Raw genomic sequence first — 17546 nt, forward strand, 5'->3', positions numbered from 1 at the left:
CTGGCTGTATGAGCAGAAAAGGGACCTATATAATATTGGGCAGGTGGTATTTATGTTTGGTTGATCACTGAGTATGTCTGGTGACCTTTGTATTGTATGATCGAAGAAAACTGTATGATCTATGTTATATGGTTAGCATAATGATCACTGATAAAAGTGATATCTATTGGCTAATACTCTATATGGATGAACAACTAAGCCTTCCATAGCATCTGGTCATGCTTAGTGCTTACATGGATAACTAATACAGTGGGTTGCAAAAGTATTCGGCCCCCTTGAAGCCACAAACATCCATCAATTTTATTGGAATTCCACGTGAAAGATCAATACAAAGTGGTGTACATGTGAGAAGTGGAACGAAAATCATACATGATTCCAAACATTTTTTACAAATAACTGCAAAGTGGGGTGTGCGTAATTATTTGGCCCCCTGAGTCAATACTTTGTAGAACCACCTTTTGCTGCAATTACAGCTGCCAGTCTTTTAGGGTATGTCTCTACCAGCTTTGCACATCTAGAGACTGAAATCCTTGCCCATTCTTCTTTGCAAACCAGTTCCAGCTCAGTCAGATAAGATGGACAGCGTTTGTGAACAGCAGTTTTCAGATCTTGCCACAGATTCTCGATTGGATTTAGATCTGGACTTTGACTGGGCCATTCTAACACATAGATATGTTTTGTTTTAAACCATTCCATCGTTGCCCTGGCTTTATGTTTAGGGTCATTGTCCTGCTGGAAGGTGAACCTCCGCCCCAGTCTCAAGTCTTTTGCAGTCTCCAAGAGGTTTTCTTCCAAGTTTGCCCTGTAATTGGCTCCATCCATCTTCCCATCAACTCTGACCAGCTTCCCTGTCCCTGCTGAAGAGATGCACCCCCCGAGCATGATGCTGCCACCACCATATTTGACAGTGGGGATGGTGTGTTCAGAGTGATGTGCAGTGTTAGTTTTCCGCCACACATAGCGTTTTGCATTTTGGCCAAAAAGTTCCATTTTGGTCTCATCTGACCAGAGTACCTTCTTCCACATGGTTGCTGTGTCCCCCACATGGCTTGTGGCAAACTGCAAACGGGACTTCTTATGCTTTCTGTTAACAATGCCTTTCTTCTTGCCACTCTTCCATAAAGGCCAACTTTGTACAGTGCATGACTAATAGTTGTCCTATGGACAGAGTCTCCCACCCGAGCTGTAGATCTCTGCAGCTTGTCCAGAGTCACCATGGGCCTCTTGACCGCATTTCTGATCAGCGCTCCTTTCATTTCTGAATGATCGCTTGAACAGTGCTCCGTGGGATGTTCAAGGCTTTGGAAATCTTTTTGTAGCCTAAGCCTGCTTTAAATTTCTCAATAACTTGATCCCTGACTTGTCTTGTGTGTCCTTTGGACTTCACGGTGTTGTTGCACCCAATATTCTCTTAGACAACCTCTGAGGCCCTCACAGAGCAGCTGTATTTGTACTGACATTAGATTACACACAGGTGCACTCTATTTAGCCATTAGCATTCATCAGGCAATGTCTATAGGCAACTGACTGCACTCAGATCAAAGGGGGCCGAATAATTATGCACACACCACTTTGCAGTTATTTATTTGTAAAAAATGTTTGGAATCATGTATGATTTTCGTTCCACTTCTCATGTGTACACCACTTTGTGTTGGTCTTTCATGTGGAATTCCAATAAAATTGATTCATGTTTGTGGCAGTAATATGACAAAATGTGGAAAACTTCAAGGGGGCCGAATACTTTTGCAAGCAACTGTAAATCTCGGCTCGAAAAAAATATAAGCAGAAACGGTTGTAATGCCTTGTGTGCTTTCCACAGATGACTTAGATGAAGCCTATAGTAAATTAAGACTTTTGGTGAAGGAATACCTTGGCCTTACTGAGCCGGTGCAGTCCAATGAAAGTGTAACCAGAGAAAAGTCTGGAACTGGTAGGTATATTTGATGTAATTTATACATCTAAAAGGTGTGATAGGTAGCTGACATCTTTGTAAAGCTGGTCATACACTATATAGATGTGGTAAAAGATTGATATCTACCCAATGCTACAGTGGTCCACTATGAATTACATCAGATCTCAGTGGAGATCCTACGTAATATTTTTCTCCCTGTAGCAGCCCCAAGCTTTGTACTGCTCACTGCAATACAAAGCTAATGAGCCTAATTCTCATGCTGGTCCTGCCCATTTACCGTACTACTATTTTCCACTAGATCTTCTAACCAATGACCTTCCTAACTAATGTTGGATTGAAAGAGATAGATTAAACATCTATCAAATGGGCTATTCTCATTTTCATTGGGTTCAATGTTTATATGAAATCTAATATCCAATCTATTTAAAATGTCTTGTAATGAATTTTCCTATTAAGGAATGCTAGTTTCCTGGCTATTGAGTTGATCTCTAATATTCTTGAGTCAGTGAGCCAGAATGACTATACCTGACTAGGTGTTCTTTATACTTCTCAGAACACACAAGGCAGTCCGTGCACAGCTTCCTGAAATCACGTTTATTTCGCCATATTCTTTCGCCAGCAGGCAGAAACAATGTCACATTGCATAAGACATGTAAAAACAGTGGATCGATCTGACCTGAGTGAAGGACGGGTGCGGGAGGGTGACCAGGGGATGAGAGGACGGCGCAACAGCCGTTTCGCGCCGGTGTGGCGCTTGTTCACGTGCGTTTGTCCCAGGGCAATGGCGGCGTGCACGGACTTCCGAGATGTTCCCTGGAAGCCCCGCCCATCACGCACGCCATTGGCCCATAGTGTTGGGGAGTGAAGTGTTCGGGTAGGAGGGGAGGAGACCTGCTACGTGACAGTGTGGGAGTGAGGGATGATGAATCCGCCTGTTGGGTGGGTCCGTGAGGAAATAGGGGAGGATCGCCAAGGTCCGGCGAATGTAATGGTGATGTGCTTGCGTATATTAAACAAGTGCCAAACATTGCCTACGACATACAATTGTGGGCTAACATGCCAAAAAAGGTTTCACCCTTTTTTGGCATGTTAGCCCACAATTGTATGTCGTAGGCAATGTTTGGCACTTGTTTAATATACGCAAGCACGTCACCATTACATTCGCCGGACCTTGGCGATCCTCCGCTATTTCCTCACGGACCCACCCAACAGGCGGATTCATCATCCCTCACTCCCACACTGTCACGTAGCAGGTCTCCTCCCCTCCTACCCGAACACTTCACTCCCCAACACTATGGGCCAATGGCGTGCGTGATGGGCGGGGCTTCCAGGGAACATCTCGGAAGTCCGTGCACGCCGCCATTGCCCTGGGACAAACGCACGTGAACAAGCGCCACACCGGCGCGAAACGGCTGTTGCGCCGTCCTCTCATCCCCTGGTCACCCTCCCGCACCCGTCCTTCACTCAGGTCAGATCGATCCACTGTTTTTACATGTCTTATGCAATGTGACATTGTTTCTGCCTGCTGGCGAAAGAATATGGCGAAATAAACGTGATTTCAGGAAGCTGTGCACGGACTGCCTTGTGTGTTCTGTGACATTGTTATGTTCCCATTTTGTCTGGAAGCACGCTCCCTCATGTATAGCCCACAGGGGAGTGAATAGGACGGAGCTGGTACCTACTGGTGCAAAAGACTTTTCCCTTCACTTGAAACCCCCCACTGCTGAGTGCCAGGCATACCAGCTTCTTTTGTGTTCTTTATACTTCTTAAGGCCTGTACACATGCTTGATGGATGTCCTCCAATGGTAATCGGGACCTGAACCCCTGGGCGACATCATTAGGCTGAGGCAGTACAGATGTGTAATTAGCCTGCAGGCTAATGACCTGTTCTGTTGCAAAGCCAGCGGGTGAGGGGGTGTGGGTAGGCGCAGGTGTGAAGTCACATGGCGGATGGGGCAAGCTGAAATAAAAAAAGCTATCGGCTGTCACTTGGCCGAGTTGATCACCGAGTGGGTGGCTGTTCAGAGTCTGGGGCTGCTCTACACACACTGGGTTATCGGCAGAGGCAGTCGTTATCGGCTGCCTAAGCCAACTTAAAGCTAGCATGTGTATGGGCCTCTAATTTTCATACTCAAGGTCACTGATATAGTAAATGCCATACCCACTCATGATTCTGTAGTTAGAAAAATAGTAAGGAGATCAGCAATAGCCATTTTCATATTTCTCCCATTAGCTGTCTTTCTATTTCAATGATAAGCTGCTCACTACAAGAGGAGTTACTGTATTTTTTGGACCGTGAGACGCACCTCTCCCCCCCCGAAGGTAAAATGGTCTTATGTTCCGAAGGTAAAGTGTCAAAAAAGTGCAGAGGTGCGCATGAAGCGACCTATCCACCTAGCACCACATACCTCTTCACCTTGTCTCCGGCATCTGTCTTCTCCTCGGCGACTGTCTTCTGGCTTCACTGTACAGCTCAGGGTCCCTCATTTGCGTCCGCGTGGCCTGTGCAATGGAGCCTTGGTCCTTCTTCTCCCTGGCATCTGTCTTCTGCTTTTGCTGTAGAGCTCCAAGTCACCCATTCCCATCTGCGTGGCCTCCGCAAAGCAGCCTTGGTTCGGCTGATACTGGTGCACAAGTGGCGCACATGCGTCGTGGTCACGCTAGACGTCAAGCGTGACCCTGGCACACATGCACCGCTCATGTACTAGCAGCCGCTGGACCAAGGCTGCATTGCGGAGGCCACGCGAATGGGGGACTCGGAGCTGTACAGCAGCAGATGGCAGCTGTACAGTGAAGCCTGAAGACGAACGACGGGGAGAAGAGGGACGCTAAGCCGAACCGGAGCTAGGTGGGAGGAGCGCGGCAGCAGGATCAGATGAGATCTGAAGTGAAGTGAGGGCCCTTAATGTAGTGTAGCTTAGTCAGGAGGGCAGCAGGGGGTGGTTAGTTTAATGTAGAGTCTAGTGTGTATTGTAGTGTATACTCTAGTGTGTAGTGTAGTGCAGTGTATAGTCCAGTGAGTTGTATAATGTGCACTGTATAGTCTAGTGTGTAGTGTAAGTGGTAGTATGCACTTAGGTTTTATTTTTTCCAGATTTTTGGCCTCAAAACCTGGGTGCTTCTAAAGGATCTGAAAAATACGGTACTCCTAATTGAAATTATATATCGCAGTTTTGTAAAATGACTTACATTGTGGTCTTTCTTATACATTTAGATTCCGGCAAGTCTCTGACTGGATCTTTCCCAAATGAAGCTTATAAAGTGTCCCAGAACATCACCACCAATGAATTCCAGGATTCTGCTGCCAGGAATTATTCTGCTAGAGTCTCTGCCAAAGTTTCTCCACAGAAAACACCTGCAGTAGGCTTATCTTTTCAGTTAAATTGTGACCACCTTGTATATGATTTGTATATCAATACACATGATCTCTGATAACAGTTTACTGCATTTTTTGTATTCAGGAAGAGGCCTCTGTGCAGAGACGTCAGGAAGCAGCAAGACAGGCTTTAGCAGGGAAAACTGCTGGAACGTATACCCAACTGTTTCAGAGGTGATATATAGTACATTTGTGGAGCAACAAGCAACACATTCTGTCAGGTGTCTTTGCGTATTCTATCAGTTTTATCCTGCTGTAAACACCTGCCAGATATAACCCTCATATTCATTCTCCTTGAATAAAAGCAACTAAGAGTTGTCAAAAAGGAGGATCTTATTTTCTTTAAAAAAAAAAAAAAAAGACTGTAGTATATTTTAAAACTCGTCCTGTTTACCCCATTTGGACAACTCTCAGTTACTTCAATTGCTGTTAGTTCAATTTACCACAGAACTACGAGCACATTGAGTTATATGGTTAGCCACATGTAGACATGTGTTCAAGTTAGGTTAAAGCATAGGGCTATGGGACAAATGTATACATTTTATATAATGTTTGTTACTTGGTGTGAAAGTAAGTCCAGATATCATGTGCAACATGCAATTTGTATTGGTGTCAGATAAGTATGGGTGATTGCCAAATGGTTTTGTAATAACGTTGGGCTGTATTCACGAAACTTCTCGTGAACGACTTATTTATCACTTAATTAATAAAAATAACCTTTCAGCACCTTTACAAGCAAACTAATCACTCAAAGTAAGTTGTTCCTGATTAACTTCATTTCGATACTACTTTTCTTATCTTAATTATTTTATATTTGTGCTCTTTGGGAGCTTAAAAATGTAAGATAAGATGAAAACAGGTGAAAAAGTTTTGTGAATCATGCCCATTGTGTCAGAACCATGCAACTATTATTACTAGGAAAGGAATACAGTGGTGTGAAAAACTATTTGCCCCTTCCTGATTTCTTATTCTTTTGCATGTTTGTCACACTTAAATGTTTCTGCTCATCAAAAAACGTTAACTATTAGTTAAAGATAACATAATTGAACACGAAATGCAGTTTTAAATGATGGTTTTTATTATTTAGTGAGAAAAAAAACTCAAAACCTACATGGCCCTGTGTGAAAAATAAATTGCCCCCTGAACCTAATAACTGGTTGGGCCACCCTTAGCAGCAATAACTGCAATCAAGCATTTGCGATAACTCTTTTACATAAGTCTTTTACAACGCTCTGGAGGAATTTTGGCCCACTCATCTTTGCAGAATTGTTGTAATTCAGCTTTATTTGAGGGTTTTCTAGCATGAACTGCCTTTTTAAGGTCATGTCACAACATCTCAATAGGATTCAGGTCAGGGCTTTGACTAGGCCACTCCAAAGTCTTCATTTTGTTTTTCTTCAGCCATTCAGAGGTGGATTTGCTGGTGTCTTTTGGGTCATTGTCCTGCTACAGCACCCAAGATCGCTTCAGCTTGAGTTGACGAACAGATGGCCGGACATTCTCCTTCAGGATTTTTTGGTAGACAGTAGAATTCATGGTTCCATCTATCACAGCAAGCCTTCCAGGTCCTGAAGCAGCAAAACAACCCCAGACCATCACACTACCACCACCATATTTTACTGTTGGTATGATGTCCTTTTGCTGAAATGCTGTGTTACTTCTACAACAGATTTAACAGGACACGCACCTTCCAAAAAGTTCAACTTTTGTCTCGGCGGTCCACAAGGTATTTTCCCACAAGTCTTGGCAATCATTGAGATGTTTTTTTTAGCAAAATTGAGAAGAGCCTTAATGTTCTTTTTGCTTAAAAGTGGTTTGCGCCTTGGATATCTGCCATGCAGGCCGTTTTTGCCCAGTCTCTTTCTTATGGTGGAGTTGTGAACACTGACCTTAATTGAGGCAAGTGAGGCCTGCAGTTCTTTAGATGTTGTCCTTAGGTCTTTTGTGGCCTCTCAGATGAGTTTTCTCTGTGCTCTTGGGGTAATTTTGGTCGGCCAGCCACTCCTGGGAAGGTTCATCACTGTTCCATGTTTTTGCCATTTGTGGATAATGGCTCTCACTGTGGTTCGCTGGAGTCCCAAAGCTTTAGAAATGGCTTTATAACCTTTACCAGACTGATAGATCTCAATTACAGTACTTTTGTTCTCATTTGTTCCTGAATTTCTTTGGATCTTGGCTTGATGTCTAGCTTTTGAGGTGCTTTTGGTCTACTTTTCTGTGTCAGATAGCTCCTGTTTAAGTGATTTCTTGATTGAAACAGGTGTGGCAGTAATCAGGCCTGGGGGTGACTACAGAAATTGAACTCAGGTGTATTAAACCACAGTTAAGTTATTTTTTAACAAGGGGGTCAATCACTTTTTCACACAGGGCCATGTAGGTTTTGAGTTTTTTTTCCTCACTAAATAATAAAAACCATAATTTAAAACTGCATTTTAAGTTCAATTATGTTATCTTTGACTAATAGTTAACGGTTTTTGATGAGCAGAAACATTTAAGTGTGACAAACATGCAAAAGAATAAGAAATCAGGAAGGGGGCAAATAGTTTTTCACACCACTGTAGCAGGTTGTCTTCCTTCACTAACTTACAGAGTCACTTCCCCTAAAAAGTCTACCCTTCTCCTTATAGCAACTACTCTGAACCCAGTTTCTATCCTCCCCAAATGCCCTCCTGCTGCACTAGCTTAAAACTGAGGAAACTAAATAATCTGTAGGCCTAAACCATGCCTTCCAAGTGAAAATACAATATCTAATATACACATTATGCATAGGCCAGTTAGCTCTGAGTTTTGGTTCCAACCTACAGGTTGTAGACTACTGTTATTTGTATTCAATGATATCATACATTTGCAGAGGTACAGTAACTGCTCCAGCAACATTGGGCACCCATCGACGCCTTCTAGACCCTGCATCGTGCTCTTCAATAAAGCCAAGTGGTAGCAATGTAACCGCAGATCATGGCCTCCCACCTGCCAGTCCTGAAACCAGGTAAGTTTTGAAAATGTGTTTTTTAAACACACACTGATTAATACGGATATAGAAACCCCAACCTGGGTTTTCCTGACAGCTTCCATATGCTACTTGACCTCTGTGTATATTGCATAGGAGTTATCTAAGAAGAAATAATTCTTTCTTTTTTTTTTTTTTTTATCATAAATTTTATTAATTTTCCAGTTTAACATTCCTCCTTTTGGAGTCCAAAAATATCATTTGCACAAGTATTAACTTTGCTCACAGAGCCACAGATAATTAGAAAGTCATTTGGCACCTTTCAGAAGGAATACTCCTCTCCTCCTCCCCCCTCCCTGAACACTCCCTCCCACCCTTCTCCACCCCCTCCTCCACCCCATACTCCACCCCCCCCCCCCCCCCTCCGTCACCATCCTAATGTTTTAGAGTGTTTTTACCTCCTAACTCTACTGCCTGCTTGAGCTGTCTGGCTGTATAAAGTTTCCTGATCATGTACGTATCTATATTTTCAACTGTCCCAGTTCCCCCAATAAATCTTTCTTAGCATACCATTCAGTATATTGATAAGGTTTCATTAAATCCACTATCTCAGACCTCTTAAAGAAATGTGTAATGAAGCTTTTACAGGTTTTGAAAAATCTTGAAGTGCATTTCTCTTTGTGCATTAGGGTTTCCAGATTGTCTAAGTGAAATATATGCAGGAGTTCTTGTTTGACGTCCCACAGAGAGGGCAAACATGCGTAGATCCATTTATTGTATATGACTTTCCGGGAAGCTATTAAGACCATATGAGCCAGGTGTGGGGTTTGGTTGATAATATGTCTTTGCCCCCCCTGCGGGAGATCGGTTTGTGGATTATAATTGAAGAGGCATAGTTGTGGGTCTAAAGCGATGTCCTGTCTACAAAGAGAGAAGACATATCTCTGGACCTTGCCCCAGAAAATTTTAATGGGTGGGCATTCCCATAGGCAATGATACATAGAGGCATTTGGTAGAGAGCACTTGGGGCAATGTGGTTGGTAATGGGGAGGTTTTTCTTTGTATTTGATATTGAAGGCATAATTCTTTCTTTCTGATTTCACTGACATTTCATGTTTTGTTTTGTTTTGTTTTTCCACATATATTATATGAGCAATTAATGGGTGAAATGATTTAAGCGAAGCACCCGCCATTTGTAGCTGCAGTTTGCATAGCGGGCATCATTTTTCCAATAATAACATTAGCTTTACAGCATCTACTATCCTTAGTCTATAGCCGCAAAGACTGTTGACAGGTTTGTGGCAGGAGGAGGGAGGGATGGTCAGGGTTAGGCATCCTAGGGGTTAGTTTAGAGTTAGGTATGGAGGGGGGGGGGCAGTTAGGGTAAGGCATCAGTGGGCAGTTGGATAGGCATCAGTGGGCAGTGTGGTTAGAGTTAGGCATCAGTGTGTGTGTGTGGGGGGGGGTAGGCATCAGCAGAGGAAGGACTCCTGTGATAGGTTTATGTTTAACAATAGTAAAATACTGGTAAACTTTAACTAACGAAATTATCACTGCACAACAGTGGAATACTGCTACTTTTACCGATATTCTACTAGCGGCTATTTCCTGTGTCCATCTTGCATGTACGCTACAGATGCAACTTACAAACTTCTACAAAGTGTAAGAACAGATTCTGAACAAACTACAAACACCCCCCCCCCCCCCCACCACAACATGTGACGCCTAGCACTGAGCTAGCCGAAAATCTCAGCAATTTCTATTGCAGGTTCGAGAACCAGGAGGCACTGGGGGGGGGGGGGGGGCTAGCAACACCTTCAGATGCTCAGTCTTCAACTGCTGATGAAAAGGACCGAGGGCTGAGCATACCACCTCCAGCTCTGAGCGAGGCAGATGTCCTACGCCATCTAACAACTCTGAACGCCAGGAAAGCCTACGGCCCAGATGGTGTGTCACCAGCCTGCCTAAAAACCTGTTCACGGCAGCTCGCTCCCATTCTCTCCTCCATCTACACCAGGTCCCTCCAGGAAAGCAAAGTCCCTGTGTGCTTCAAAAGGTCCACCATCATCCCTGTCCCCAAGAAGCAGGGAATCTCCGACCTGAACAACTACAGGCCCGTGGCATTAACATCTGTCATCATGAAAACCTTTGAGAGGGTGGTCCTGTCCCACCTTAAACTTTCTACGTCAGCGCTACTGGACCCATTACAGTTTGCGTATAGAGCGAACAGATCCACTGATGATCATCATCTGCCTGGAGTTTACAAACAACCACCTGGACAAACCGAACACATATGTCAGAATCCTCCTGCTGGACTTCAGCTCAGCATTTAACACCATCTGCCCTCGCATACTCCAAAACAATCTCATGGCACTAAATGTCCATCCCACCCTTCACTTATGGATTACACACTTCCTGACCAACAGGTCCCAAGCTGTCAAACTGGGGAATATCTCGTCTCATCCCAGGACTACAAACACAGGGGCTCCACAAGGCTGTGTCCTGTCACCAATCCTGTTCTTCCTCTATACGAACAACTGCAGATCCACTGTGGACTCGGTAAAAGTCATCAAATTTGCTGATGATACCACCATTGTTGGCCTTATAACAAACAATGACGAGCAGGACTATTGATGTGAGGTCGACAGAATTTGCCAGTGGTGTAAGGAGAACAGGCTGGTTCTCAACACAGCCAAGACTGATAGTGGACTTCAGGAAGAAGGCGCCCACTCCACCTCCAATCTACATTGATGGAACAGAGGTCGAAAGAGTGGCTAGCGTCCGCTTTCTGGGCACTACCATCTCTAAGGACCTGCACTGGAAGGCAAACACCACCTTGACCCAGAGGAAAGCACAACAGAGGCTGTTTTTCCTCCGCCAACTGAGGAAGTTTGGCATGGCTCCAAAGTTGCTGACGAACTTCTACACAGCCACCATTGAGTCCGTCCTCTGCTCATCCATCCTAGTCTGGTACGCTGGCTCCTCCAACAACGACAGATACAAGCTCCAGAGGGTCATTAGATCAGCGGAGAGAATCATCGGTAGACCCCTCCCCTCACTCAACCTCATCCACAACTCCAGATTACGTTCTAGAGCACTGAGAATTGCCAGCGACCCCTCACACCCAGGCCACCGCTTTTTCAGCCGGCTCCATTCAGGCCGTAGGTTTCGAGCCATTTACACCAGAACTTCGAGGCATAGAGACTCCTTTTTCCCCTCTGCCGTCAACCTTCTAAACTCCCTTCATCTCTAACGCTGCCCCCCCCCTCCCCCCCGCCAAATGCTGCAGTTGGACCTGCAACCTGATGGACTGTCTAGTGTAAAACTGTTTAAACTGCACCCTGCAGACTACCGCCTATTAATATGTACTACTGCTTATATTGTATGATTTTGTATGACTATGCTCTTATACTGTAGGACTGTATGACTATGCTCTTTTCTTATGTGGATGCTACTCTCACTTCTCTCTCTGAGCAATTGTATGTGCCAAACCCAATTCCGGGCACGACCCAGTCGTGCTTGGCAATTAAAAGATTTCTGATTCTGATTCTGAATAAAAGTAAGAAGGGAGAGAGGAAAAAAAAGACTCACTAAAAACACCTTGCTACATATGGAGGGAGGAGGAGCAGTGGCGGAAAAAAAATCACTGAAACATAAAATGCCTTGCTAGGGTCTACATGGAATCCTGTGTGCTTTGTATTTCTAAGGATTACTATATTCAGTTTAAGGGGTTTATGATCCTGCACAGATTCATAGCCACTTTTAGGAGCACAACTGTCCCATTTTCAGCACTATGCTGTATGTCCGGACATAATAATGGCCTGCTGTATAATGATTATCTTCCATGTTATTTTATGGTATGCCAATGCAAGTTCATCCTTTTCTGTAATATTTCCATTAGTGTTAATGCCCATGGTCACATTTACTACATGATATGAGAAACAATACATTGCTGAAAGAACAGCAATATGCCACTGATTGGTTAAGAACCTACTGTTAATTCATATAAAGAGTATTGCATATAGTACTCAACTTCTTGATGCCAGAATTAATGAGGACATTTTATTCGTGTAAACTCTTCACTTTTATTCTTGCAGTTCCAGAGACTCCAGGCCTAGTTCAGGCTTGTCCTTGCTGTCCTCAGCTGGTGCCTTCTCTGCTAGAAGATCATCTTCTCAAACTACTCCTGTCATAAACATTCAGGGTCCCCCAGAAGACAAGGTAGAACCGCTGGATCTGTCAGGTATTGGGCAAGAGCCTGACACTTTATCAGGTTTGTAGTTATTTCTCACCTAGGCTTGACAAAGAAGTATACATAATACTTACAGTTTTTAATTTTAGCAGAAAATTATTCATAAGTGTTTGTCTGTATTAATATGTAAATAAAACAAATAGACCATATATCACTGCGTAACAAACACAATTTTGGTGACCCACTGATAAACGGATCTCCCATAGTCTGATCCTAGTCCCCTTCCCCACTCCTCCTTATGAAGGGTGTGCATTGAAAGCTTGTCCCTGCTGCAGAGAAGGCATTAAGTGCCAGTAACCATAGCTTCCTCTCTTTGCTGCAGCACCAGTCCTTGCTTCTACCCTGCTGCTCCGTAACTCACAGTGAGAGCTCTGGGCTCATTGTCGAGAAATCGCAATAAAGTCCTAAAGCTCTTGCGATGAGTGATGAAGCTGCAGTAGAGACCCACTGACTAGAAGTGGAACTAGGAGAGGTAGCTTAGGTAGTCACTCATAGATAAGCTGACACACATTTCAGCAGAAAATAACGCAGCGGGCAACATTTCAGCAGAAAGTAACGCAGCGGGCAACATTTCAGCAGAAAATAATGCAGCAGGCAACATTTCAGCAGAAAATAACGCAGTGGGCAACATTTCACCTGCAAAAAAAGGAATTTACTCACCTGACAGAAGTCTCCTCTCCCTGCTGGCCTCTGGCGCGCAGCTCCCCCAGAGATATTGCTCCTGCATATCTCCCATGCTGAATGCAATAGCAGGGCTATGGGAAGATGGCGCCCGAAGCCCTGTACTGGAGACACAAATAGTCTCCGGTACAGGGTTTTGGACGCCATCTTCCCGTAGCCCTGCTCTGCCTGCCGGAAGATTATGCTGGCTGGAGCGGAACTGCGGGCTATGAACTGGCGCGGTGTCTATTAGACGCTGCGGCCAGTTCATGCAATCGGACGGGACATAGCGCAGCAGCGATGGCGTGCTAGCAGATTCGGCTACGCGTGCCGGGTCTGGCACGCGTGCCATAGGTTCTCCATCGCTGGTCTAGAACAATTTTGCTGAGTATGTTTTAGAGAAAGCCAGGGCTCTGAATCGGGGTGTAAGCAGAATGCTCTGGATTATCCAGAGGATTGTATACCTCAGACAAGTAAACTTGGCACTCGACTCTGGGGTTTTAAGACATACCACTGCGATCACACATGTAATTGGTGTCTCAACTGCTGGATGCAGATGGAGTTGCTTCTAGTTCTATTAGGCTGCTTCCACACAGGGACGTTACAGGCGCTCGTTAGTGCGCCTGTAACGCTCCCCCAACGCACAGCAATGTAACACAAGTGGGCTGTTCACACAGCCCACGTTGCGTTACATGTAACGCTGCACGTTGTCGGGAAAGTGCAGCATGCTACGGCGTTAGAGCGGCTATAGCCGCGTTAGACTGTTTGCACATGCGCAGTGGGGGGCGGAGAGGAGGCGGGGAGAGCCAGCTACAGTAGCCGCGCACATGGCTACTTAATATTCACTGCACTGGCGGCCGCTGATTGGCCGGCGGGACCACGTGATGCGGAGTGTCTCGCTCCGCATCACGTGGTCCCGCCGGCCAATCAGCGCCACTCTGGGAGACCTTATAGGGATAGAGCCGCCTAACGCGGCTTACTCTACCGTCCTCTCTCGCAGCACCATACGATACGTTGGGTGCACGTTATGCGACCTTAACGTGGCACCTAATGCAACGTCTTGGTCTGCAAGTAGCCTTAACAATACAATCTGAAAAAAAAATCAGTCGGAAATTATGGGTCATGCCAATGGCTGAATTCCCACTACCTAATCTCATCAGATAGGAAGGGTCAATCCAAAAAAATGGATCTGAACAATTTGGCTAGCGGGAATTCGACAGTTAATGGGCTCGACTGATTGTTTTTGATAATTTACCATAGCGATCGGAAATGTTGAATCGTTAATGCCCACCATTTGTCATTGAAGATAAAGGTTCAAATGTGCTTCAAAGAAGCACAAGCTCCGGGCATAGTCCAATAGGCTGTCTTTGTTAATTTGCTTGGATAACAAAAGTTATAAAGTGCGTTTGTGCATATACAAAGGAGTTTCTATGGGGTGCAAGGGGACCAAAATGAGCATGTGACCAACCATCCCCCGGGTGTAGTAAAATTGTATTTAGCTGGAAATAGGGCAAATCAGATTCTCTTCCTGCTGAAATTCACATTAAATTTCCATGTGAACCAGAATTATGTCCAAATATCACTGACCAGCTCTAGTCTAGACCAGGGGTCCGCGGCTCACTGCTGGTCCGTGGGCTGTTTTGTGATGGGCCGTGGGTCTTAGCCACTTTCTCGCTCTCTCTTTTTTTCCCCCTTCCAGCAGAGCAGCAAGCATCAGATTGTTAGTAGGTGGCACTGTTCTCATTACAACATCGGTTGTGCTTCCTCTGAACAGCTCAGTGCTGAAAAACTCTCTGCTGCATGCTGCTCAACTGAAAGGAAATAGAAGATGCCAGACCCTAGGTGGTAAAACTGACTGGGGGGGGGGGGGGGGGGGGGGCGTCACATCTAGTTACCTATCCTGGGAGGGGGGCTACAGAACACTGGGGGTACATATAGCTGCCTAACCTGGGAGAGGGGCTACAGATCACTGGGGGCACATCCAGCTAGCTAACCTGGGAGGTAGGATACAATACACTGGGGATACATCTAGCTAACTGGGGAGAGGGGGCTACAGAACACTAGGGGTAAACTTAACTGTCAATACTTGGGAGGGGACTACATAACACTGGGGGCAAATCTAGCCATCTAAACTGGGGAGGGGGCTACCTAATACTGGTGGAACATTTGTGCCCGTGTGAGATTGTTTTTGAGGCCCAGTGGTTTTCCATATGCCCGCACCATAGCCCCGTACCCTGCCCAATCCAATTTGCTGACAAGCCCCCCCCCTGACCTTCTTCCCCCTTCCCCCACCCCCGGACAAGTGTTTGGACAGGAAAGCGGTCCCTGGGCCAAAAAAGGTTGGGGACCCCTGGTCTAGACTACATCTCCTCAGCAGGATCTTGGATGGTTTTCTGAGGTCTGAATAATAGGTAGCCAAAGGCTCCATTCTTCTACAGTCTTTCCCGGTAATAGGGTCCAGCCGCACTGCACTGTGCATGTGCGGCCCGGCCACACGCCCCCATCACAGACGCAGAATGCTCCCAGCCACAGGGGCTGCACATGTGCAGTACAGCACAGCGTGATTGGTGCGGCTGGATCCTATTACCGTGGAGCGTTATAGAAGAATGGAGCCGACCAGCAGGACGGCAAGGAAACCCACAGAGTACATGGGGCTGGAGGAAGCCCCATGTAAGTATAAATGCTGCTATTTTGAACATCTCAGGTACACTTTAACAATTTTTCAGGTAACGTTAAATAACGTTTTTCAAAAAGTTGACGCCATTCAGTAATCCTGCTCTAAAGATTGGTACAGACCTTTAAGCCCCATCTACACGATACGATTCTTTGTACGGTTCGAGTACGATTCTATTTACGATCCGATTAAATCAGACATGTCCGATTGGGATTCGATTCGATTCAATTCACTGTATCTGCATACCAGATGAAGCCTCCTTTAGGGAGGCAAAACATATTGGGTTTTTTTTAGGAGTCTATGCCATTTATTCATTTTATTATGGTGTGTTGAGAGAATTAAGGTAGTGTAGTAACTGTCAGGGTATAGTTTTGGGGTCATAGTGGTTACTTATGTGAACAGCAACTAGGATCTATTAGATATATAGGGAGCAGAAAATCTTGCAGCTTTAAAATGTCACTGGTAGATAGGTTTATGTGTGCGATGAAAGGAGAAGAAGTTGTCAACTGTCTGATTTTTGTGTTTGCAGTAGATTGCCATGTTACAATTAAGGAAAGAGTGGGGATATAAATGCACATACATCCAATGAGGATGCAATAGCACAGATAGATGTTGGGACTTGAAACATCATCCAATTTTCTTATTAACATACCTTCTGGCCTCAGAAAATTAACAATTAGAATGCTTAAATTAGACCCTACATAGATGTATTTATATAGGCTGGGATTCTCTTACATTTTCTATATATTGCAGGTGATCAGAAGAGTGTGGGCAACACTCCAGATCCACCACGCATGCCGTCATCTACCCGCTCTGATGGCAGAACATCAAAGTCATCTTCATCACTGCTTTCTGCCCGTTCTAGTTGGCCAGGCTCCAACACCAAACCCATCCTACCACCGATTCCATCAGGACGCAAAAAGTCTCCAAGATAATTTCATCAAGTGTTACCAAGCTAGTTTTCCGTAGAAAAGAAAAAACAAAACTACAAACCCCAATATTGAATGATGACAGCGATAAAGGTTCTATTGTCTGCACATGAAAGCTTGTTTTTAGTCACTGCATAGTTACTTATGTTGATCACCACTTAACATGGTGGAATACATTTGGTTTTATGTTCTGATTAAGTAAATTAAATTTATTCTCAAACCTTATATTTTTTTTTTAAAAAAACTGCAAATACCAAGCCTACATCCATCTTACTTAGTTTCTATTGCCCCATGATGCTACTTTAGGGCACTTTCACGCCAAGTCAGTTGCACTGCAATAACATTGCAATACAACATAGCAGAAAAGACCATACAGTGAGACATACAGTACAATGAAAGTATGCCTCACTACTACTGTAAGTACAAGCGTTACTCAGTTATCGTACAGCATGCTGTGTTGTGTTGGAACCCGCCACACCGCACTCCATGTTGAATGCTTCATAAGAATATAGTGATATTGACCGTTGCAATGTGATTCTTTGCTTCTAAACAATACCAGTTGCCTGGCAGTATGATCTCTTTGGCTGGAGTAGTGTCTGAATCACATCAGAAACAAGCTTGTGGCTAATCCAGTCAGAAACATATTATAGACAGCCTCAGCACGCCTGCCAGGCAATCTGCATTATTTAAAAGGAAATAAATATGTTAGCCTCCCTATCCCTCACAGTTCAGGTGTCCTTTATGGAAGGAGCAGTGTAAATATTCTGCATTTCTTACATATATGTCTGCACCTTT

The 17546-nt window shown here is 44.7% G+C and overlaps 1 protein-coding gene across 2 annotated transcripts in view; it reads left to right on the forward strand.

The window, feature by feature from the left end:
• The window catches only part of LRGUK (leucine rich repeats and guanylate kinase domain containing), a 70062-nt gene extending 53086 nt beyond the window's left edge, over nt 1-16976 (forward strand). For both annotated transcript variants that reach the window (XM_068276026.1, XM_068276027.1), the window contains 6 exons: nt 1820-1930; nt 5128-5273; nt 5375-5463; nt 8141-8275; nt 12334-12509; nt 16576-16976. In XM_068276026.1, the coding sequence (XP_068132127.1) occupies nt 1820-1930; nt 5128-5273; nt 5375-5463; nt 8141-8275; nt 12334-12509; nt 16576-16757 (839 nt within the window). In that variant the 3' untranslated portion in view covers nt 16758-16976. The remainder of the gene's footprint in view (nt 1-1819; nt 1931-5127; nt 5274-5374; nt 5464-8140; nt 8276-12333; nt 12510-16575) is intronic.
• The last annotated feature ends 570 nt before the right edge of the window (nt 16977-17546 follow it).

Source organism: Hyperolius riggenbachi, chromosome 3 (genome assembly GCF_040937935.1).
Source record: "Hyperolius riggenbachi isolate aHypRig1 chromosome 3, aHypRig1.pri, whole genome shotgun sequence".
Classification (NCBI taxonomy): domain Eukaryota; kingdom Metazoa; phylum Chordata; class Amphibia; order Anura; family Hyperoliidae; genus Hyperolius; species Hyperolius riggenbachi.